The 25,382-nt window shown below is 39.6% G+C and overlaps 1 protein-coding gene across 1 annotated transcript in view; it reads left to right on the top strand.

Annotated features, from left to right (window-relative positions):
- Window positions 1-24,169: 24,169 nt before the first annotated feature.
- ATP11B (ATPase phospholipid transporting 11B (putative)) overlaps window positions 24,170-25,382 on the top strand; it is a gene marked incomplete at both ends in the record, with an annotated part of 36,161 nt that continues 34,948 nt past the window's right edge. The window contains 2 exons of the mRNA XM_082003470.1: window positions 24,170-24,175; window positions 24,550-24,666. Of these exons, the coding sequence (XP_081859596.1) occupies window positions 24,170-24,175; window positions 24,550-24,666 (123 nt within the window). The remainder of the gene's footprint in view (window positions 24,176-24,549; window positions 24,667-25,382) is intronic.

Here is a 25,382-nt window from a genome sequence, read left to right as displayed (position 1 = left end):
GCTTTAACTCCACTGGCTTAATTAGACTTCCTGGGTGACTACCACTCCTAAATACCTCCAAAATACCCAGATAAACGTTTGTCTCTATAAACTTCAACGGAGATTCCTTGCTTTGGAAAACTGTTTTATTTAATTTGTGTTTTTAGTACTCACTTGGAAGTACTTGAGCTCTGAAAGGAGCTTTGTGCACTTGATGCAGCTGACTTGATTTCCTTTATGAGAAATGTATTAATCACCAGTTGCAGGAGTATGTCTTGAATGTTTCTGATTAAAGTGTCCCCCAGAAAGATGTTCTAAAAGTTAAAGTAAGCAAAAGAAATCTGGTATTTTTTAAGGCACTGGTATGAATTTTAACATAAATAATATGTTATATTAAATAAATATAACATTAATTGTAATTAATTAATTATTGTTTCTTGTTTATTAATTCCATAAGTAAATCAATGATTCCATATAGATTGACCTGGGGTTAATTCAAGCCATCACTGGAGGGAGAGCCAGAATCCTTCCATGATTACTATTAACGCATTTTCTTCATGATTCTGGATGAAAAATAAAGTGGGTCTAAAACCTCACAGTGTTTCTTTAGCTTTAGAGGTAACTTTCATACTGGCATTACAGGCCCCTGCTGTCAAATCAAGCAAGATGGTACATCGGTTCTTTTCTGGACACACTTGTTGCTTTTTGGTTAAAAAACTATTTTTCAGACCTGCCAAGACAGAAAGCTTTAGCTGCTCAAATATTGGAGAGCTTTTCTGTAACAGGAGATACCAACAGAAAAACTGTTGCTCAGCTGTATGCCATCATTGTCACTATAAAGGGCACTGGCAACTGAAAAATATCTGACAAATTGACAACTTGACAGGGACACGAGGTGGTGAATTAATCAACCTTGGCAGAAGGCTGTTGGTGAATATTTAAATAGGTTAACAGTCAACATTAGAACCCTGAAACCAAATACAGGCTGGCAGCAGAAGAGAACAGGTAAATCTGATATCTAAATTATACTGTTAATGGTATGCTTCAATCTCAGGATGAAAATTAGATTCTCAAATCTGAAATAAAAGAGTTAATAATGTTTCCTTACAGATTTTTTTCTAAGCAATAGCCTTGTCTATCAGAAGAAGGACTTTTTTCTTTAATTTCTGTGTGCCTCTACCCAGGCAAATCCACAGTTCCCTACTCAGCTCAAAGACATATGTATTCAAAGAGAAAGATAGGTAAGGTCAAGAAAGAAAAATGTATTAAGAATAAATAAACCCTATCTGGATTGGTCTTGATAAATTTTGAACATGTCCATAAATCCCTAAATTTCCCTGGTCTTTCTCCCAAAATGTGATGAGAAATGCCTGCTGGTCTGACCACGTATGACAGACAGACAGACAAGAACACGTCTCTTTGGGGTGGCTTTCAGGGTGATTTTACAGCCAAGATTTGTATTCCTGAGGGTAGCATCAGTCCAGAGCTGGAAATGCAATAAAATGAGAAGTGAAAAAGGAATATAAGGAAGCTTAGCAAATGTGTAGATGATCTAACCCCAGCTGTTAACTGCTGTACTTTCTGGGTCACCTGAAGTATCTTTTTGGCAATGTGCAGAAGGGCTAACTCAGCTGGCACCACATACATTTACCTCGCAGAATATTATTAACAGTCTACAAAGTTGGACAATGCATTTTGTCCATCTCACTTTCAGATACTTTCAGGTGGCATTTCTCCAAAGGGCTAACACACAGTTCAATGACAATTGTTTTAGCCATCTGTGTGCTCTGTAATGGATTCTTGGACTAATCCAGGATCCTGTTTATCTCAAGAAAGACTCCAGGGTAGCCATGCAAGTCTATTTGCTAAGGATAACTCAAATCCAGGTTAATAATAAGAGCTAGTGCTGCTCAAACCCATTTTCATTGTGAAAATGGAAGGGTGGTTCTTGTGGGAATCTGTTCTGGGTCCAATACTAATCAGTATTTTCATTAAGCATTCACATTAGGGAGTACTGTATTATTATATTTGCAGATGATGCCAAACTGAGAGGCACTTTGAAGGCGAGGCACCAAATTCAAAATAATCTTGGTAAACTAGATAAATAGTCTGGGTGGTGCTAAAAAAAGGATCAGTGGAAAAATAAGAATTACTTGAGAATAATAAATTGCATGAATATTAGATATAAAGTGACTGATTCGGCCAGCAGGAAAAAAAAAGTTTAAAATATCATAGCAGAGCATACATTGACCAGTAATCAACAGTGTAATAGCTATGGGGGGAAAAAACACTATATCTTGTTATGGGTTATACAAATGTATGCAAGATAAGTGAGATTTTTCCACTCTGCAGCACAGATAAGTCCTGTTAAAGTACTGGCCCTGTTTGGTACTTGGCAATTTGGAAAGTAGGTGACCAACTGGTAAAAATCCAGATGAGAGCAACAAAAATAACTACAGATTTTATGAGCAAAGCTTGAGTAAACTGGGTGTTCTTCCAGTTAAGGAAGAAGGACTATTTTCAGATAGTACAAAACTATTGCTCACTATTGTTCCTCATATCTGGGCCAGGATAAGAAGCAAAAAATTTACCTTCTGGTGAGGAAGATCTACGTCAGAGGTTCAGAAAAATCTAATGCTTTAGGGGATGTTGAGCCCTTGTAATTGATTTTTAGTAGCAGCTGGATGACCAGGATTGGCTGGTGCAGCACGTCCTGCCTTGGGCAAGAGTGTGGGGCTGGAAGACTGCTGCCCATTTTATTTTCTAGAAAACAGTTGCTTAACTTAGAACGGATGTCAGTGATATTGAAGTATCTGAATATATTTGTGTGGAATGAGCAAAACTGGGGATAAGCAAAACAAAAGGAAATACAGTTACTTAAAAAATATGAGATGCTATTGCTTGTCATATAATAACATATGCTTGAGTACTATATGCTGAGCTGTTGCCTTACATTTTAGCACAGGGTTGTAGTACCTGCCATGAAATCTATAAATTATCAAGTGGCTAGTAAATTCATCATTCAAGAAGCTTTACTGTTAACTATAATCTCATATTGGGCTCCAGGGAGATCTTATTGCAGCCTTTCAGTACTTAAAGGGGGCTTATAAGAAAGATGGGGACAGACTTTTCAGCAGGGCCTGTTGCAATAGGACAAGAGGTAATGGTTTTAAACTGAAAGAGGGTAGATTTAGACTAGATATAAGGAAGAAAGTTTTCACAATGAGGGTGGTGAACCCCTGGCACAGGTTGCCCAGAGGTGGTAGATGCCCCAACCCTGGAAACATTCCAGGTCAGGTTGGACGGGGCTCTGAGCAACCTGCTCTAGTTGAAGATGTCGCTGCTCACTGCAGGGGGGGTGGACCTTTAAAGGTCCCTTCCAACCCAAAGAATCACAGAATCATAAAATAGTTTGGGTTGGGAGGGAACTTTAAATAGAAGCAATCATGTCACCATCATTATCATTGTGATGCTATAGTCCTAGTTGTGAAGGAAACATGATTTGTGTGGATGTGCAATAGCAGTAATTAATCCAATCGATATAACTGGAAAAGGAGACAAACACCTGAGCTCTTGTTTCCATTGCCAGGCACTAAGTTTTTGACTGCATGTGTTCTTTTAGCCTCTGACCAGATAATATTATACATCATGTCACCAGAGGATAGTTATGCAAGGCAAAACTTAGTTAACCTGTGTGGATTCCACAGAATGAATGACTATAAGTTTCAATGTAAATACATTTATAGTGATTGTGTTGGGTTTCCTCCACATATATTTTAGCAAACAGATTCATGGGCAGGCAGGAGAGCAAAAAAAAAAAATATTGGAGATTATTTGCAGGACTCACTCATCATTTTATAAATGCGAATATTCTCTGCTTAAGAATGATTTCTGTTTTAACAAGCAAGAAATAGAAGGAATAATAGGTCAAATGTGAAACAGCCCATTCTTTCAGTACTTCCAAAGAATAACTTTAGTAACATTTACAGAGTAGGGATGAACCTCCCATGATCTAGCACTGTTCCCACTCATGTCAATGAAAACCCTGCTATTTATTTCAGCTGGACGATTTCACAGCTATTTTAGCAATTAAGTTCATGTAATGAATTAATTACATAAAATTATAAGCAATTTGTAGACAAAGAAATTAAATTAACTGGATAAATTATATGCTGTGAACCACTCAGCTGTAATACTTATCTTTTGCTATTGTGCACCCTTAGAAATATTCCAAATAAAAGACACAGTTCAATAAAAGGCACTTTTTCTTAAAAATTAGGAATAATAATTGTCATAAAATGATTTAATTGATATGTGGATTATTTTATAAAGTTTTTGGTAATTTTTATGAAGCTGGTAAATTCCAAAATATCTCCTGGAAGCATATGACAAAACACAACTCTCTCCCTTGTTTTTTTGAGTCCAGTGTTTAAATCTGTACAGGATCCTGTCCCTCCTGGCTGTTTTTCATTGAGCCAGTGAAATAATTTCTTATTATACCAGTGGCACAAATCCTAGGGTAAAATCAGAAATACGGTCAGGTTGCCCACAGATGATTTGGTGTTCCAAAGCTAGAACTGATTTATTACCAACTTAGTTTGTTTATAGCTATCTTTGATATCTTCTGGCTACTTTGAATTATGCATTGTTGACACACCCTCAGCCAATCTCTACTGATATTAATAAAACATTGAAAACAATAGGTATACAACTAAGGACAGATTAAAAAATGTTTAAAGACCTCTAGATTTCTTCCAGTAGGTCCTTCAACAGGGTGAGGCTTAACATCTTTTAGGACTGGGCACCAGTATAGCAATAGTATCAGTAAAGTACCGTTGCTGTGATCAAACATATGGTACCATAAAGAAACTGGCAAAAGGTTAAAAACCAGATCTCTCATTCCACTAGAACCATTACCAATTAAAAAATTATGCTTTCAGAAAAAGACGGGAGATAAGGAAAGGAAAATAGAAATATGTGGGGAAATCACAAAATGTGGGAGATTTATAGATTTACAGCTGCAGCAGGCCTAGATGGAGAAAGTGAGACAGCAGAAAAGGGATTAGGATTAGGATTGCTTATGCATTTACATAACATTTGTTCTAAATTTGATAACAGTACTCAGTAAAATGAGAACTCGGTATTCATCAAGCCCAGCAAAAAGCTTCATGTCAGCATCATTTACACCTGCAAAAATAATTAGAAATCATTTGTAAAATGCTTGAATTATGTTAATCAGTCAATGTTTTGCTGCACTTTGAAGACATAAAGCATTGTAGGAACTTCAGATGGAGCAGCCATATGTTTGTTTGTGTCATATAGCTCCAGGAACATCATCTGTCATGTTCACAGTTGTTTTTTTTTTTTGTCTGCAGAGACCGCAGACATCACTGCATGGTAGATTATTGCACCCTATTTCTGGAACAGTAGACCACTTTTTAAAATGGATTTTTAAATGTTTTTTTAAAAACAATAAATAAATGCATATATATACACATTGAAATTTTGAGTATCCAGTTCCAGCTTTATAAATCTTGAGTTTAAGAAGTGCTAAACACTTCCTGTGACTTTATTCATTACTGTAGTTAATTCTGAAGTTTGACTCTGAAATTATAGACAGGTTTTGAAACTAAGAGCCTATGCTGACTCTTCCTGAAGCTTAGCCAGAAGTGAAATGAGGTGGTGTTGTATCAGTAGTTCCATGATCCGTCATTAGACTACACATATACTTTTGTACATACATATACTCTTGTTATATGAAATACAACTTGTGCTAAAAATCATCTTTTAATTGTGGTAGTCCATCCTAAGGTCCAGTAAAGTCTCATTCCCCAAGAGTAGTATATGTAACCCCACTTTACTGTGTTTACCCTGAATGAAAGAGGGGGAAAAGAACCCAACCAAAACCCTTTCTGTGATTGCTATTCAAAACCATCAGTGTACTTCGGTGCTAACCTAAACTAAGCTACAACATGCTGCATCTGGGGGTGAGGAAAGCATGACTGATGTGCATAAACCAGCACAGGGCACAGCACGGGCCAGGATCCATCCCACCACCCTAGCGAGGGAGCAGAGCCAGCCTGGAAATAGTGGCCACCTTCCACCAAGAGACCAGATCACCAGTTTATGGTGGCAGAGCTGGGGTGAGGTCAGGGTCCGGATCAACAGGTCCACGGCCGGGCAGGGCTGGAGATTATCATCCCATGGTGTCATTGGGGCAGAATGGGCAGCCCCAGGCTGCTGAAATGGAGCCCCTAGGCCCATGGGCAGGTTGGGGGGAGGTTATAGGCGAGGCTCCTGAGGTCCACAAAGGTCCATTAGCACCCTCAGGGCCCTGATGGGGTGAGGGAGATGAGCAGTTGGTTGGAGACAGCGTAGCATTGCTGGTGTTTTATGAGCACACGTTAGCACTTCGTTAGGTAGGAAGGATGGTGGTGCTTAAGAGACTGAAGATACTAATTCTGAGATGCAGATAGGTCCCATAGCAAATATCAGCTGGAGATGTGATTAATTTACAATTTCTGAAGTGCCAAAAAGTTTACTGTAAACACTGTGTTGGAAGGAAGAAGTATTTTTGCCAGCTTATTCTGTTTGGCAAATGCTTCTGCTAAACCCTTTTGCTGTACAAAATGCATCTCTGTTAGAAAAAATTGCTTTTACAGCTGTACTAATGAACAGCCTCAACAGTGTTCAGTGCAAGCTAGTGATTTTGTCTTGATCCATGAAACCTTCTCATACTCGCTGATATATCTGAAACCTGTATTCATGGCCAACATTGGCAAAGCTCTTTTATTTTGTCCTTTACAGCCCAAGGTGGCTGTAGCAGTTTTAGATGAGGCACTGAAATTTTCTTTGCCTCTCCAAGGTGTCTGTCTTGCCCCTCCAAGCTGTCTCGGCTTTGTTTGCTGAGGTGTTTGCGTAATCCAGACACAGCGGAGCCCTGTGCTTTGTCATGGACATGCCAGAGCGAGGGAGTAACCATTACTCTTCAAGACACCTTTACAAAGCAGGTACAGAGTTAGAGTCACTGTCCACCACTTTAATCTCTCACATTCTTGAGAAAGGGATGAACTCACCTATGCTGTGTAGTGTCCTCTCACCTACCACTGATGCACACGCTGAAATGGTGGGGAGTTGATGGAGAGCGCTGAATTAAAGCACTTCTAAATTGTTTTGCCTTTATCCTTGAATGACTTGAGAGATGGGAAGAGCCTTGAAGAGGAGCCCGTGTAATCACAGTTCATTGCTGCTGGAAGTGGTAAGATCCACAGGCACCCAAGTTAGGTTTTCAGCGTTCAAGTTGGCTACAACCTAGCAAACAGCACAGCAAGGAACACCTTGAGGAATATCTGCTTCATAATTTGAGTAGTATAGGGACATCTAAGATAGATTTATATAAGCTAACTCAAGTACTAGAAAAGCTGAGCCCTGGAAATATAAAAAATATAATATAGATATGCCCTTAGTTCAGACAAGTTACTTCATATATAAATCCCACTGAGATTTAGTAACAAAGCTTTTTCCTGCTTACGTTACTGTTAAGGTCTGAAACCAGAAGGTGTTCTCAGAAAACCTCTGTCAAATTCAGTAGTTTGAACAGTCCTCCAGGACATGGGAAACAGAGGTTCAAGGTGAAACCCCACCTCCCACTAACTGGAGAATGTCCCGTATAGTAGATGCTACACTATTTTGAAATAAACTGTTAAACTGAGAGAGAGTGTGTACAGCCATGAACAGAATTTCTCTGTTCCTTTCCCACAAAGATCTCAAACTGCTTTCCAAAGTAAACTTAGCTAGGTGTGCAAGTGTTTGCATTACAGTTGTCACGGTAGTGTCCTAGGAGCCCAGTGTCAAGAGACCTAGATACTAGTCCCTGTGTTTATGCGTTTTTATTCTAAGAATTCAGTCTTTCATCATCCACTCAGTTGTCTTAACTGAGATGCTACAAAGCAGAGAAAAGCTTCCTTGTAGAATATATTATGAAATGAGTGTTTGTTAAGAAATCAAAACATTTAGATGCATTCTTTTTCTGCCTGGCAATTTGGTACAAGGGCTAACCATGAGATGATGTATGAATGTGTCCAATAATCACTTGAGCATATAAAATACAAAAGTAAATTGTTACAACAGGGCAAATATAAGAATTAAATAGTTGGAAAGGTGTATTTTTATAAATCATTATATAGTCTGGAGAAAAATTCACATTTTGTAAGGATATCCATGTTTATAATACAGAACAGCAAAATTATGTCACTGTCCAGGATATAATAGCAATTAACTGATTAATCTTAACACATTTCCTCACAAAACCCTGTTTTGCAAGATTATGAGTCCTCCAGTTTCCAACAAGACAGAGCCATTGGAGATGTTCCAAACCTTATGAGTCTTGGGTTCAAAATCTATCTCTTCCTCCAAAAAAAAAAAAAAGGGGGGGGGCGGGGCATGAACAACCAAAGTTTTATTCTTCATGCTGGTCATATTCAGCTTCCTGAAGATGGGGAATGGCTTTTAAACATTTCCTATTTCCTCTAATCTTGGACTGCTTCCCTAGGAAAAAAAAAAAAAAGCAGTTCTAGGGAAAGCCACAGGCCAAACTTTATGGCTTAGAGGCAATACATAATTAAAAAGTTAACACTGAGGCTGAAAGGAAGGACGAAGTATAACGTTTTCCACAGCTTGCTGTTATCCTGGGGCCTTGCAGACTGGGTAGCACTGTCCCTAAACTCTCTGACTTGCATTTAGCAGGCGAGGGTATTCCACATGGCCAGGAGATCATGTAAGTGCAGAGCATCTTTTTGTGGAGTGTGGTGCAATGCAAAGACCTCTGCGTGTGTGCAGTGAACCCGATAGGTTTGATCCTCTGCATGGAGCCCCTAACCTGGCACTCTGGGATCTGGCTCTGTTGAGCTTAATGTGTTGGGTAGAAGCTGAAGGTCCACACTGTAAACAAAGCTTTCAAGTAAAAAGAAAAAAACAATAATAGAAAGGTAAGGTTTTACATCAGGATCCGGGTTTTAGCAATTGAGGGAACGTGCAAGAAGAAGAAATAACAAAATCATGCACTATTGTGTAGAACTAGTAAGTGTCTTGAAAATGCCACATTGTGCATCCTATAATTTAATCTGATCTTATTTCTTGCAGGGCACAAAAAAGGAATAACAAACTACACACAAGGTTTTCCTTTAAAAAGCTCAGTTCATTTTCTAACTCTTTTACTTCTTCCCTGAAGACTGGTTGTTCTAGGCAAGAATCCACATGTGTGTTTAGATGAAGGGTCTTGTGACTGAAAATCAGCCACTGATTATCTATATATAATTGGTGCTTCAGCCAGTAATTGAATGCCTGTGGAATAACGATGCCATGAAGACAGCCTGTGTCTCTCAGGCAGCTCCTTCTCTCTATGGATTAGAAACAAAACAGGCATTTTCATAGTTAGTGCACATTTTTAATTAGCACCATAGTTACCTAAGTAACGCATAGTTTAAAATACTCATTTAAAGAAATAACAAAATACTTAATTAAAAACAAAATAATGAGTGAGAGGAATTCTCCACCAGGCAAACGGTGATCTGTAAAGAGCTGTTACTAGTCCCTTCCTACACAAACCTACATCCCTGTTCCACTCCTCTTAGGCTTTGCTGTTTTTCTGTTTGGCCCCAAAGGACACAAGTGCTCACTAGCTGCAACGCAAGACCTGGGCTGCCTGACTGCCAGTGCACCGGAGTGCACCGGCCCCCTTTGCTATCGTGTGCCTCGTTTGCACTACAGCAGCAACCTGGGATGTGGCTGGTGTGCCCAGGGATGTGGCAGGGGAAAGGGTTCACCTACCAACCATTTCAAGGTTTTCAAAGGCAGGAATGCTGGAGGCAGCTTGCTCTCCGGTATCAGTGCCGCACTTCCATCTCAGCTCAGCTCAGCTCAGCTCAGCTCAGCTCATCATATACTAGATGCAGCCATGCAGCATGCCAATGCTTCACCAGCTCCCGCTGAAGAATGGCCCCAAAACACCGTTCAGGAATAATGGAAATGCATGAATGTCTCACACAAGAACAAGCTCAGGGAGTACCATTAGCCACCTCAGTGTCAATTTGATGGTTGCATGTTCAGGCAATAATTCTGTGGTTACCAATGTTTAATTTTATAAACCTAAAAGTAGTACCATTGATTACATAAGAATTACGCATGCACATACAATTAAAAGCTTGCTGGACCTAACATTTAAGTGTCTACTTTCATGTTTGCGTACACATTTTTATATCAGAAAACATTTGTGTCCTCATCTTGCTAAACAAACATCTGAAAACATTGCTCTCACAGATACTTGAAGTTTGGAGTCTCATCAAGAAAGCCTATGTGATGGGTTAAACCTAATCTTCATATCAGAAGGTGACTTTTTTCTTCAGCAGTTGCTTTTTTTTCTGTATAAGCCAGCTGTGTGAATTCAGGTGAGGCTTCAGGGCAGTATTTTAAAGTGGGATCTTTGATATGGGAATCTTCATTCTTCATACAGTTGACCTTTGCTTTCAGAAGTGCTGGAGTGTTATTGGCTAATCAATAACTGGCTTGGCTGCTCTGCTTCAATTTTTCTGAATACTATTCACCTCTCAAGGGTGAGATGAAACTTCATAAATGCCTAGTGTGGGCTTTTGAACAATTTAAAAGGTGCAAAGTTTTACAAGCCAGAACACTAGGCAAGAATATTATTCTGGTGGAATTTGGCTGTATATTGGAACCCGTGGTCAGAGCCTTCTGCCACTCACAGCAAAATAATTTCATCCTACCAATGTACTTTCATCCACTAAAATATATACTTTTTAAAGAGAAAAATATAAACTGCAGGGTTCAAATCACTTGTAAATTGCTTCCAAGTTTTGTCTGGTGAAATAGTATCATTACAGCAATGTGGAACAGGAAGCGCAAAGGAGCTTTATGTAACACAACTACAAGCCGTGGAAATAGAGGCTTGCAGAAAGTGCAATTCATACTTGAATTTGGCAGGGACACAGTGACAAATACACTTGCACTTCAGTGAAATGGCATATAATTTTTACCGTGTAGTGGTCAGGACCCTGTTCTACATCTGATGATAAAGGAGGAGCACAAGAATATTGAGTGTATCAGTTAAGGTTCTTGCTTGAGGCCACTCTCCAGGCAAGATGCCATAGCTATGAAATCACTCTCTTATTTTAGACCTCACATTAGATGAATAGGGTAGTGCAAGCTGTTTGAAACTCAGCTTTGATATATTTAAATGTTTTGAAATAATGCCTAGTATTTAATACAGAGTTTTGCTAACATTAGCTTTCCTAAGTGCCCGATAGTCTTATTCCCCACTGTTTTAAGGTTATTTTTCTAATTAAATGCAGATGCTTAAACCATCAGCATTCATCACAGGATTCAGTTGTTCAGACATTATATCATCTATCTTAAATGCTGAACTACATCCTAAATTTCTAACTGAACACTAAAAAGTACATTGGCTCTATGGCAGGTATGATTATGATTCATTGCTGTGTCTCATAATTACCTGGAAACAAATGGGAACTGCAGGAAGAGTACTCTGATCTTCACACACAAAAAGATTTCTCTTTAAGTCAGTATCAAAGTTGTCACTGACAATAGTATTTGGTCACAAATGCCCACGTCTTTACTGCTTAAAATAATCGCCTTTAGTTCTTAGCCACATGGGCCCAGAAGCTGCAGACTTGTATCAGTGTGCCTATGTGTGAAGCTGAACACTTTTATTTTCAGAAGTAGTAGCTGTTTTCAGAGCAAAATGGAAGATTTCAAAGAGACGTCCATCTGACATCAACACATTCCAACATTCAATTTTAAACAAACAGCAGTTTAGCACAATACTGCCAGTAGAAGGAAAATCTGAGAAAGGTGCCAGATCTTCCCGGCACGTGTACCTTGCTTTGGGATACCTACACACTGTGCATTTGCTTTTTAAGTTCAGATCAGTGGTTATTAAGCCTCTTTTCAAAGCCTTCATTCCAACATGTGCGTATTTTGCACTTATTTTACAAGAAAACAAAAGGCAAGAGCAACGAAGTCGTGAAGTAGCTTCACTTCACTAAAAAGGGGTGTCTCGCGACGTTGAGGCCCTGGCTGACAGGCCCAGAGACCTGGCGGGCTGCGCCCGCAGCTCCTGTATGGGGAGGGCGGGATTTTTTCCAGGCCATCCCTGCCCGAGTCCCTGTAGGAGGCTGCTCGGACTCAGGTCACTCGGGCCCTATGTGAACCAGAACCGGCACCTCGGGACAGCGAGGAAATCACGACCCGCGATTCATCCCCGCCGGCGAGGCCCGGGCTGGATCAAGAGCTCCCCTTACCCCTTCATCCCGCCACGCCCCACCCCTCTTCCCACCTCCCCCTGCCCTCAGACGTCACTTCCTGGGGGTGGGGCACAGCGGCCCTGTGATGGCGGTGGCGGGGCGCCGGCAGCCGCGGCGGCTGGAGGCGCCGGGGGGACTGTGCCGCTCCTAACTTGGCGTCGGGCCCCTGCGCCATGGGTTGGAGCCGCGGCGGGCGGCTGGCCTGAGGCGGTCGGCGACAGCGGAGGGCGCGGCACAGCCGAGGGGGCCCCGCCTCGGGGGCCGCGACCCGCGCCGCCGGGGATGTTGCGGTGGGTCCGGCAGCAGCTGGTACGTGCTTCCCGCCGCCGCGGGGTGGGGAGGGCACGGCGCCGGGCCGCGGACGGGGACTTCCCCTGCACCCCACGCACTCCCAGGCCGGGCGGCCCCTCGCCTCGGCCCGGCTCTCCAGGGCGGCCCCGTCCTGACGCCTCTGCCCGGGCCGCTGCTGCCGCGGGGTCCCCGGAGGAAACGAGGGTGCGGCGGGAGGGCTGAGGGGGAGCAGGGCTGGGGTGTGTGAGGGGGGAGAGCTCTTCCCCCCGCCGGCAGCGGGCCGTGTAGGGGCCGGAGAGACCTCCGGGCTTCACTTGGATCGTTATTGTCATTTTAAATTTTATTTTTAAGACGTTATCGAAGAGGTTGGGGTGTTTAGGGTTTTTGGGGGGGGTTGTTTTGGGTTTTTTTGTTGTTTTCTTCTCTTTTCTTGAAACCGCGTTGACACAGGGGAAAGCACGTTCCCTTACCGGTGGCCCCTTTTGGGAAGGGCTTCCCAAACTTCTTTTCACGGAGGAATGACGGTGCCTTTTTCCGTGGCCCGACACCTCAGGGATTTGCTGGCTTTTTTACCTCCTTCACGTTGCGAAATCTTGCAAGGCTTTTTCACCCGCTGGGTGTCTGTCTCATTTATTTCCCTGTACCTGAGAGCTTTGCAGCCGTTGCTACTGCGTGTGTGTTAAGGCTCTGAAAGTGATCAGAAATGGAAGAAAAACAGCCGTGAAATGCTTTTCGCGGGGGAAACCACTTGAAAAAGGCTGCAGTTAGAGGGTGCCTCCCTCTAAATAGGTGCTGCTTGCTGTGCTTGTGCAAGGGGAGCGTGCAAGCAAGGTAAGGCGGCCGTGACTGTAATGCCTGTGGTGCTGTAGCAGGGAAGTACGTTGAGTTAGACTGTTTTGATTTGGAGTGGTGGCCGGCTTCCTGTCCCCTCTAGTATTATTTCTCGCATTTTCTCAAAGGGAGAAATTCCTTCTAAATGATGTATTTACAAACTTTCTTTTTCCATTCATTGGAGTTACCTTGGATCACAGATGTTGTCTGGGTTAGTACGAGAACTTACGTTAGTTAGGCTTTTATATTTTAAAGCTTCTGTTTCACTTAAGATTTTTTTAATCACATCACTTTTTTTAAAAAAAGCTAATTTTTTTATTTGGTGGTTGGTTTTTTTACCTTTCCTTCCCCTACCTCCTTTTCCATGGCCCATAGATTTTCCCAGACCTGTGTCTGCAGCTCAGAGCTTGTGGTGATGGTCTCAATGCCAGCTTGACAGTGCTTACTAGTTTGATCTGACACCAAGAGTTACTGACCTGGAAATTAATTGCTCTGTCTGAGCTCTGATTGCACTCTTCTGTTCTGTTACAGTCAGACACATGTTTTTTAGAATAAAGTCTGTTTGGTGTAACATAGCCATAATTTTTTCCCGTTGAAGGTGGCTTGAGGTTTGTGTATGTGCTTTTTAAAGCAATATTATGTTGTCTTCTGTAGAGTTTAGATTAGGACCATATCAGTGCTAGGAACTCATGTATCAAATATGGTTGCTTTTCTCCCTGTGAGTACACTGACCAGCTTTCCAGAAATATGTTTGCCCTTAATAGAAAGTAAAAGCTTAGTGTAACAAGATGGGCAGTGAACCCAGCACTAAGAGGTTTTTGTTATTCTGAAGGAAACTGTTTGATGGGAAAATAACTTTAAAACTTGCACTAGTTTTGACAGGAAAGGATTAGTGTAGTAGAAGAAAGGGATCATAAAAAGTTAAGATGCTTGAACAGATGTTTAAATACGGGACTAAGGAAAAAAATTATTGCAATGGTACATGTTTTGTGTTTTCTTTAAACTTCACTGTTTGACATTAATGGCTTGGTTGTTTCACAGCTCATGAAGATGAAAAATGGTCTAAGATAGGTATCACGCTGCATGTGTCTTCTGAGGGACACTGAGACAACTCATCCCTGTTTGTAATCTTTGGTTTGACATAGATCCCACCATACGTTTGCTTCTTCATATGTCTCTTATGTTTCGGTTCTGAAAGAATGTCAGAGGGCCAAGAACCTGGGGAAAGATGCCGAGAAAATAATCGAAGTGAGGTGGCAGAAATATTTGAAGCAAAGGGTGGCAAAGTCTGTGTCTGATTTATTTCTGATAGGAGAAGAGAAGAATGTGTGGGTTTGGATCCCTTTAGAGCTTGTTACCTGTGCTTGATGTGGCAACAGGTTTTGAAAAAAGCATTCCCTTCCATACAGGAGAGTTGGAACCAGGCAAGTATGTGGGAGTGATATAAGTGGGATGTTGTAGTAGTACAAAAGAAAAACGTTGGTGTGCAGAGATGTTGGAAAGTAGTAAGGGATTGGGGAAAGGGGGAGGGACTGGTACTTTGCTGAAGGTGCTTTTAGGTAGTTATTAAAGTACTCTCTGTATGAAACCAACAAATGTTTTGCAACTTCTTGTTTAAGAGGACAGTTTTTCATATACTAATTAATGAGGTTGTCCTGAGTGTATATGGTCTTGAGAACTTGTGTTCTCAAGAGTTGTAAAAGGGGCAAGGAAAATGAAGCAGGTGGTCTTAGAAGTAAGTAATGAGAGGACCTGCTCTGGAATTCAGATTATTTCAGCTGAGTTCTTTAAGTGGTGACTCTACTTTAGTCTGTGAAGATCTATGTGTGCCTGTATAACTACAGAAGGGGATGACTGGTGTTCTGAGAACAGCAGACATGCTGAGAATGTAAGACTTTCTTCATCGTTACTGTGGTCTTACAAGTCCACGGCAGTTTTCTAACCGAGGTGTTATTTGTCTTTTCAGTGATTTGTTGTATAACAGAAATGGGTGACTCTAATACTGTTGCTCGGTCTTCAGTGCCTATGTGGAACTCTTTTACAAATAATCAGTTTATTTTGGAATCTTGGCCTTCAGTCTGCTTTGTTTGCTCAGAAACAATTAACACCACCCTACACAGTTTATCAGTTTTTCCTCATCTAGTGCTGTCCCATACTAAATAAACTGCATAGTAAGTCATTAACAGCATGCAACTTTCTAGTTAATATTATTATAGTATCATTATGTAGTTATAGTTGGAAGTACTTAAATTTTAGTAATTAAAAAATGTAGAGACGACTGGAGTTACAATTCATTGCTTTGAGTAAAATGCCCTGGTGTGTTTCAAAGATAAGCTCTGAGCAGGAAAGATGTCTGAGTTCCAGCTCTGTTACCGTGAGATCTCAGAAAGACAGCACGCATGTGGATTTGCAGAGGGTTGCATAACACCATAGGCACAGCCAGCTCTGCTTGAAAAAAGCAACCAGGTAGACAACAGTTGATAGGAAGCATCAGTAATATCCAGGAACGGTACTATTGGCACGTGGCATCCAAACCCAAATACGATAGGTTAGACTACATAGCTAATCTGTGTACAGCAAAGCGCTGTTGTGGCTCTACTGGTCAAGTTTGTGTGGTACCAGCACAAAACAGCAGCAAAAAGTGGCATTTGCAATGCTCAGTGACTTTCTGCACCACTTCTAGTATGGTAGTATTTGGACTGGGCTAATGTCCTGATGGTGTAGATGGGCTATACAAGCTGTTGCAGTGGTATTAGCAGAAAGTAAATGACAACTTCAGTTGTCTGGCAAGGAGGTCTCCAAGAATTGTGATAGGATACTTTTGTATGTATGATCTTAGCTGCGTAATTTTGAACTATTAGTCCTGTGAAGAAGGGTCTCTGGATTTCTCTTCTAGTTGCTATTACGTGGAGTTTGAGCCTTTAGATCTGTTATTTAACAGTGCAATGATGTAAAAAAGATACTGCATGGAGAAAACCTAAGAGCTGCCTGCCTGGTCCCTTTTTTATAAATGACAGTTCAAGTTGATGTTAATTTTTATAGAGCAGGCTTTATGAAAGCATGTTAAAAGGAAGAGCTAGACAGTTTTAGCTACAAACTAAATTATCTTTCTGTGAAATTTGTTGAGCCACAACTCTCAGAGCAATTGTTGGTATAATTTTGGCACACATTTTGAAAAAGCCTGAAGTTTTATTATCTAGGGGCCGTTTGGGGGGAAGAATTTTTTGAAAAGTTTTTTTTTTCTTACTGAAGGAAAATGTGAATTAGACTTGCGGTGCAGGAGCTGATTGGCGTAAACAGCTATTGTCTACTAGAACCAATCTAAATATTGAAAACGGTGAGTTTCAATATTCATATGGGATAATGGTCATGAATAGTTGCCCTTCATACTTGTGTAAAATAGTTTTATAAATGATGTTTCAGAGCAGTGGGTAAACAGTATTTCATTTTAAGATAATAGTGCACATAGTATGCAAACACATGTATTTGTCCTGTCATGGACTTGACAAATGTCATTTTTGTACATGGTGAAATTGCTAGCTACAAAATTGGAACTGCTTTCTAATTTTAAATGAAAGTTCAAAACCTGTCACATATTTGAATGCCTTATTTAATACTGAAAATCAAAGAAAAATATTTCTGCTATAAAATGACGTCCAATAAGGATAACTACTTGCTGGAGCCCACAGAGGAAAACTGTTAGTTCTGAATTTGAAACTGTAGTTGGAACTTCAAAGGCATCTTCATTCCCGCTTCTTTAGAGCAATGAGCTGCTTTGGGAATCATGGCAAAAGATCAAATATTTTGGACCACAGATACAGTCAAGCCTCAACTTCTTTTAGACCTCTTGGACTTTATCATAATGCATTTTTTTTTTTTTTTTAAGGAAAAAATTTAGAGAGCACTGAATGGCCTTGCAAAGTAGTTTGGGAGCCACTAGCCATTTCTTTGAGATTGATGCTTGCTTCTTAGAATCTGAACGTTAACTAAATTGCTTGCTTTATTACAGTTGAAGACACATTTATTGTAAAGTCTCCTTTCTGTCAAAAAGCGTCTGAGCAAAAGTGTCACTGGATCTGTTCATTATTGATAATTTTCATAATCTGTGTGTCTGAGGATGAAAGGGAGCATCCTAAAATAAAGCAACAAATGAGGAATGTATTATAGGCATTTGGTTAATTAAATACATTGAATGCAAGAGGATAAGAATTCTAATAACCCTGTGGAAAAAATGCAAAGCTTGGAGTTCTGTTGGAAGACAGGCACAAAAGAGCAGCCGTTATAGAGTGTTAGGTTTGTTTTATCGTATGAGGTCCAAAATGGATTATGCTTTGTAAATACTGTGATTTGGAAGGTAGGGGAGGATAAGAAAGCCCAGTTTCTTAATTGATGCAAAGTTGGGCTATTTTAAAATTAAGTAGTATACCTAAATCTCTGTTAAAATTCTTCACTACTAACGGAAACCAGACATGTCATAACAATGTTTGAGCACACTGTTAGAAAGCCTAACTTGCCTGCTCAGCTTGCTTTTCCTTTCTGATTTTATTGATGTTACAAGATCAGTATGTTTGGCATCAGTCACCTGAATAGAGAAACTGGCACAGGGAAGAACATTAGCAGTCAATGAGGCCAGTTTAGCTTGCTTGTTATTTTTTGCAGATAAATAGAGAGAAGATACTTTTTTTTTTTTTTTAAGTAGGGATTTCCCCAAGTTATTTTGGTGGGCATTTTGACAAAATAAGGCAAAATAAGAACAACTTGAACTGTATGTAACCAGGACTTTGTTCCAAGCATCACTATGACTTTTCTAAACACAGTACTAGCCTTTTTTTTAATTTCCTTAAAGGAGGGATTACTGCTTCATGATTTCTCAGACCTTGTTTCCTAGAGTGTTTCTGGTTATAGGTCGTTAAGGAGGTTATGACCTGACTTGTTATCAGGTATTTTTAACAACTGTAGATACAGTAAATGGGAAGAGGAAGTTCCATGAATAGTGCATGACTTGTAATACTGTTTTATTTCTTTACTGCAGTGATACTTTAAAAGAGAAGGAACAAATTGCATGGTACTATGTAAACCTCAGGGTGCTTCAGCTGATTCACTACTTCAGTTGTTAGAGCAGTATTTAAAATTGCTGTGAGAGGTTGTTTCTTCCTTCACGCTAACCTTTGATACAACAAATTCGGTTTGACTACTGCCCAGTTACATGACTGAAAGAATTACTGGCCAACTGTTTTGAGTACAAATTTACACAGACTTCTGAAAATGTGCATGGAGTGTGACTAGATCATCTTACCTGCCAAAGGGAAAAGTATTCCATATATATTCAGAAAAAAATCCAAAGCAAGAAAATCCATTTCCTCAAAACACTTTTAATAAAAATATATCTTGGCAGCAGTGTAATAGCAGGCTTTTTGGGCTGTCTGCCAGGAAATGTGTTTTGTTTCTGTGACCACGGTCAGTCAGTCACCTCCTAGGAAAAATGCTTCCTGAGACCAAGTTTTCTTCTGTTTATTAGTTTTATTAACTAGTATGTGGTGTTCAGAGGACTTTGGGAGGAACTACTACTTTCCTTAGCAGTGTTCAGTGTGGTTTTTTGAAAGGAGGAAGAGGGTCTGATTGAGATTTTCTTCTTTCAAACACCTTTTTCTGAAAACTTGTCACATAGCAGAAGTTCTTTTAGCAAATACAGGTTTGTGGGGGGTTTTTTTCCTGTAAAAGCTGTGAATGATGAATAAGAAACACTGGGACATCAGGTTAAAGTATACTTTTGCTTTATGCAAATCATAAGCAAAAATTGCTTGTCAGATGATTTGTAATTACTGGTTCATGTATTGCAAAGCCTGAAACAGCAGTTGATTTGTTGTGTGCTGGTCTCATGTCACTAATCCTAGCTGAAAGATCTGCGGATTTCTGCTGTCTCAGTGCTGTCGAGTGTGTGGGGAGAGCATACATGCATGCTGCCATAAGTTAAGTTTTTTAATGGTGATATTTAAATAATAATAAGTCTGAAGTAGATAGTGTATATTCTATCAACAAGTTGACTGAGAAAGCTTTTTTTGTTTCTTATTTCTTTATGCCTGCAGGTGTTGAGAGAGGTCGGGCTCTTCCTTTGCACAGTTCTTTTTTCATAGTGCTTCTTCTTTGCTTACTCTGCCTGTTTCTCCCGTTGCCTGATTCATTGTTCGTGCTAATAATGCTTCCTCAGCAGCAATATAAAAAATTTTCTTCCAGACTGTACCCTTTTCTTATACCACCAGGCTATTGGCATGACCATGCAATTGTTTTAGGGAACTGATACATTAAAAAAATAAAAAACAACTGGGAAAATGGTGAGGGTTTGGTTGGATCAGTTTTCCAGTCAACTTTACCATATAGCTGCATGTGCAGTTCTTCTAGCACAGCGATGGAGATAGACTCAAAATGTAGGGCGTAGTTATTTGGAGGAAAGGTGGCTGTTGAAGCCTGTTTCTTTCATGAAAGAAATAGCATAGACTCACAGTCAAAAATTTCTCCTTAGTTCCCCAGGATATATTTTTAATGCTGTTTTAAAGGATCCTAATTATTACACAGAGGATATCTTTGTCTAACTTTCAGAACACTAATGAAATCACTGCTGAAGGGGTTTAGTAAAAATGACTTTGACTTTGGTTAGAGTCATTACAAATTTATAAAAAAGGAGAACTATGAATTGCTACTTTTTTTTTTTCCCTCCCAAAAAGTTATTTTGGTTTGTGTTTAGTAAATCAGCTTAATTCAAACATCTGTGTGTTGATGTAAATGGCATTAATTTAGACTATTTTCAAAAACAACCATGTCAAGTTTATCTGGGTGCAGAATTTCTATTGGGGAGGTGCATATCAAAGATTAAATATGAGAGCTGTATTCCCGGTGTAGATAATGCCTGGTTTGTGATGATAAATCAGCTAAATGGCTGAACTTTAGCCAATAAATATAGATTTAATTTGCAGCCTGAAGGAGGGAAAAAAAAACAGATTTACATTTTTTGAGTCAATCTTATGGTTAAAATTTATTTTATTTACAGTTGATTCATGTAATACATGACTGATTAAGAAGCCTTAAATATAAGTATATGTAATAAACTCAGCTTTATTTTTTATGAAGTCAAGGATCTATGCACTTAGGTAGAAATCACTTCACTAGATAAGTTCAGAAAACTAACTTTTATTGAAAGATACTGGTGACAACTGAATCTTTTTGCAAGACTCAATCTAATTTAGGGATTCTCTGCTCATGTGATTTGGGTGCAGAAATCCTTTGACAAGTGCATGTTACCCTAGTTTTGATAATGACATTAGAAAGAGAAAGAACTGTCTAGTAAGTGAAATTAGGAAACTGTGCTTTCTGCGCTTCTTTGCTGGCTTTTATATAGATACTATGCAACATCCTGTGTTGGACAGGAATTTGGACTTGCAAATCAGGACCAGGATCGGCGACCAGCCCCATAGTTCAAGTTAAAAGGCATTTCAATTCTTGAACAATTAAGTCAACATCTGTGCAGAATTTTCCTTGTAGAGATTTGTAATTAAAATTTCTCTGGAAAATCTGCTTGGTTGCAGTCAGACCAGCTAATGATGTGATGACAGGGTGGTTAGGTAATTTCAAATGATCTTTTATAGTTACAGACATAAAACTTAGGAAATCTGGGTTCTGTTCCTACCTCTGACACTTATTTCCTGCTGTGCCTCCAGTCAGGTCACTAAGGTTGTCAAGGGTGTGTCCTTTTCCAGCCATATCTCTGACAACTTGTTCTTGTCCCCATCCTGCCTTGCTTGGGCATCATCATCTCCATAGATCTGCGCACTGCGCAACTTTTGCACTTTCATAGAAACATTAAGGTTGGAAAAGACCTTTAAGATCATCAAGTCCAACCACCAACCCAACACCAACATGCCCACTAAATTCAACAAAACAGAATTAAATTTGTGTAGGCTTCAATTTTAAGCTGTTTTAGGTCAACAACTGCACCTGTAAACTTGTATGGCCTGAGAATTCTGATTTGGAAAATAAATTCCTCACTTTTAATCAGTTGAGTCTGCTTCAGCGGAGGTATTCTCCTCTGATAGAAATGCTTGTGCAGTTAAGCTTGTATGCAGGTCTCTACTCTTCATAATAAAAATGTCATTAAACTCATCAACTTTCAGGTGCTCAGATAGTGGCCTAAAAGGGACATATAAATACTTTGCAAAAAATTCAGTGATACCCTACTCACTCTGAAATTTTTCATTTATCTTTTAATAACTTTCAGCAAGTGGCATGGAGATTAGCATTTAGCACCATCAGAAGACTGCCAGTCACTTTCTTTGCTTTTTCTGTTTTTTCCCTGCTTTACATCTGTTTGGTTTAGAGTGGAATTTTTTCAAGCTGTAGAGTATGACTTTCCAAAGTGAGGATGTCTGGCATTTTGTGAGTGCCAGACATTTTCTGAGATAGAAAAGAGCTATGTACCTGGTCTTACTAATTAAGCACACTTCTTGCTTGTAAAACACTTTTATTGTGGCATCTTCTAGATTGATTTAGAAATAATGTGTCAATAGTGTCAGATATCCAAAATGCTTCTGCCACAAACATTGTTCTCTCTTTAAAATTTGGGTCAGCATTTAACAGGTACATTTTTTTAATCTTACTTTTGTGCTTGTATTTCTTAAGTTGTGAACAGGTCCGTTCTTTTTGCTTTTGGCATCCTATATATTCTTTCTGGTTCTTTCCCCTATCTACTTTTTGTCTCCCTGCTCCGCTCTTATCTTTAAACAAGAGTTCACACTGGAGCATGTGACTAGAGCAGCCTTCCACTGCTTGTCATCTAAAGTTTATTCTCCTTCAAATCTCTTTGAAAAACCCCCCTTCCTTTTTCTCCTTTCTTTCTTCTGGACCTCTTTCTTTCTGAAGCAGAATGTTTCTGTAGTAGTGATGCCAAATACAAAAATCTGTATGTTTGAGAGGATTTTTAAAATTATTTAATTCTAAAATTACATCATTCCGAATGTGAACATACCTAATGCCCTGTGTTAGAGAACTTTATTGATTAAAGAAAATTCTTCGTTGGTTATACCAGCCATTTTTTATGTAGCTCATTGTGCTTGCTGTTCATAGCCCTGTATGGTTAACTGGTACAGAAGTGTCTTCTGTTGGAGTTCAGTGAAGTGTCAGTTTTGATTTGACAAGAGTCAAGGTCTGAGCCTGGTTTCATAAGTGGAGCAATACAACTGCAAAGGCAGTTTCCTCACCTCCAGTAGTGGAATTGGTAATGCCCTTTCCACCTGTTTCATCAGTTGTCCTTTCAGTTGGCATCAAAGAACAAGAAGACTTTTTGTATACAGCTCAGTCGGTTCTAAGATTAGGAATGTCTGATACTCCTGCTGAAATTCACCGCTTCCCGACAATCGTTGATTCCCTATGGGAAAACTTAACAGTCCCAAATTTCATTTCATTTCCATGTCTTGAAGCTTTTTGTTTCTTATTTTAGTAATTGTTTTGGCCTGTTATCTGAATTATTACTGTTTTATTGTCTTGTTTGTTGTCTTCTGCCATCACCTGCTTCTCCAGGTTGGAATGTTAGAGCTTGGAAGGGATCTGGTGAGTTATGTAGCCCCAGGAAAGGCTCAGTTAAAGACAGACTTGAATGACCTAGATATAAGCCCTTGTGTTACAGAGACATTGCAATCTTCCCACGTGACTTATTTTGGTTTTTAATGTTCCTTTGCATAAGAAAGGAATTTTTGTTTGGTTTTTTCCAATATCCAAACTCAGTTTTCTTAGCTGCAACTTAAGCCTACTTCTGTTCTTCTTTGTCCTTCACATTGCCTCTTTTCTCAATGGACCAGTCTTTTATATGTTGGAAGATGTGCTAGTATGTCCCAAGTTCCCTCTCCTCCAGGCTTAATGACTCTAATTTGTTTCCTCTTTGCTTTTAGATTGTTCAGCCTTGCGTTATATGTCATGTTTTCAGGATCTCTTGTGGCTCATGTTCCACTCCTCTGGATGCTGTCCAGTTGGTTCACAGCACTTCAACTGCGGCTCCCACTCCTCCAGCCTCCTTAGTACTGAAGGCCTTTTTCTGAATGGGGTGACAATTACTGACTCACATTCAGCCTGTGATCAGCTATAGTGTCTGATCTTTTTCTATAGAACTCCTATGTGGGCTTTTATCCTCTTTTTGTAGATGCAGTTAATTAATTGTGTCTGTGTTTCAGTCTTCCGTGCATCTGGTTAGTGAAGATGGTTTTGAATTTTTTTCTTGTCATTTGGTGTTCTTACAGTCCAGAGGTGGTGTCATCTGCAGATTTAATACCTGTATTCCCCTTCTCCTCACAGAGGCAGTTGATGAAAGTACTGAACATTAGACCTGAAACAGGGCTTTTGTTTCCAGGGACCTCACTCAGACCTTCTGTTTTGGCAGGAAACTGTTGATAAGTATATCTGAGTATCCTTCATTTTTTGTGATGAGTTTGCTTTCAGTGTTGCTACCACTCATCTATGAATTGGTGGTAATGGCAGGAAATCTTAAGAGTTGAATTTGAGGTTGGACAAAATGTTTGTTCTTGGAGATAGAACATGTTTGGAAAAATACTATTGCCTAGTTAGATGTGTATGTTTTTGTTTTTAAGCTGGTGAGAATCTTTTCAAAGCCAATTATCACAGCATACTAGTATGAGCTGTTTTCACCTTTTACTTTTCTTATAATCTGTTTTATTAGTGTTGTCATGAGCATGGCTGTGAGTTTTTGTAATATATCTATGTTTTAATCTCCATTTCTGTTTCTTCTTTTTTTAAGTTTCACAGGGCTTCAGGTTTGCATGATAGAAAGTATTCTCTATCCTTTTTGAGGATTTTTTCTTTCGCTTTCCAGAACGAGTACACAACCTCAAAATTGAGTGGGTTTTTTTTAATTCCCAATTTTGAAAATTCTCTGGACACAGCAGACTTTAATTTACAGGTTAATTTTTTCCCATCCAAAAGCCACTATTCTAAAACTGCTGCTTGATATCAAGATATCATTTTCCAGCACAAAGATGATAATTTTACAAAACTACAGGTAAGAATATAATCTTTCTTGATCATTGTTTTTTTTATTTATTTTGTGTTTCAGGGTTTTGACCCACCACATCAAAGTGATACAAGAACTATTTATATAGCAAATCGTTTTCCCCAGCATGGCCATTACGTTCCTCAGAAGTTTGCGGACAACAGAATCATATCATCCAAGGTAAGGGAAAACCACTTGATATGTTATTTAAGTAGTTGTGTCCAAATGTGCATGTGTGTATTCTGTCTAATAGTGCATATACAATATCCAAAATTAAACAAGCTCTAAACTTTTTTTGAGGAAAAAGCTACATTACTTCGCATGTGGTTTTTTTCCCGTTCTCATCCCTACTTCCTCAGAACCTGACTAAGTACAGAACAATTAAGCATATTGGTCAGAATTTCTGAAGAAAAGTAGGTTTTAAACCAGTGTTGCCCATGTCTGAATGTGATGCCCAGAACCACTTAAAAGGAAGGGTGAAGCTCATTGTGAGGATTTATAAAATAGCCAAATTGTAAGCTAGTACTCTGCATAAAATAAATCAGCAATGGACTGCAGTTGCACATTCCCTCCTACTGTGACCTTGGATTGGAATCAATAGAACTGATGGTGGGGTTGTGTCTTATCGCTGTAGTGTAGGAGAGAAAGCTACAGCTGCAAGAATTAATTTCTTCTCTGCTACCCAGGATGCAAGCAGCCAAATGTCTCCAGCTGCTCCTGTCCCGGCTGGTAGGGGAACATTTAAAACTTTGACTGTAAAGGCAATGCAGTTTACTGCCCCTGCTTCCCTGCCAGCTGTACTTAAAAAAACCAAAAACTGAAAAACCCACAACAAAAAAAAAAAAAGGATACAGCAGTTCTGTGTGGGAGTAGGGTAAGACCAGAAGAAGGTTTGG

This window comes from Phaethon aethereus, assembly GCF_964289735.1.
Source record: "Phaethon aethereus genome assembly, chromosome: 9".
Classification (NCBI taxonomy): domain Eukaryota; kingdom Metazoa; phylum Chordata; class Aves; order Phaethontiformes; family Phaethontidae; genus Phaethon; species Phaethon aethereus.
This window is presented reverse-complemented; position numbering and strand designations above follow the sequence as displayed.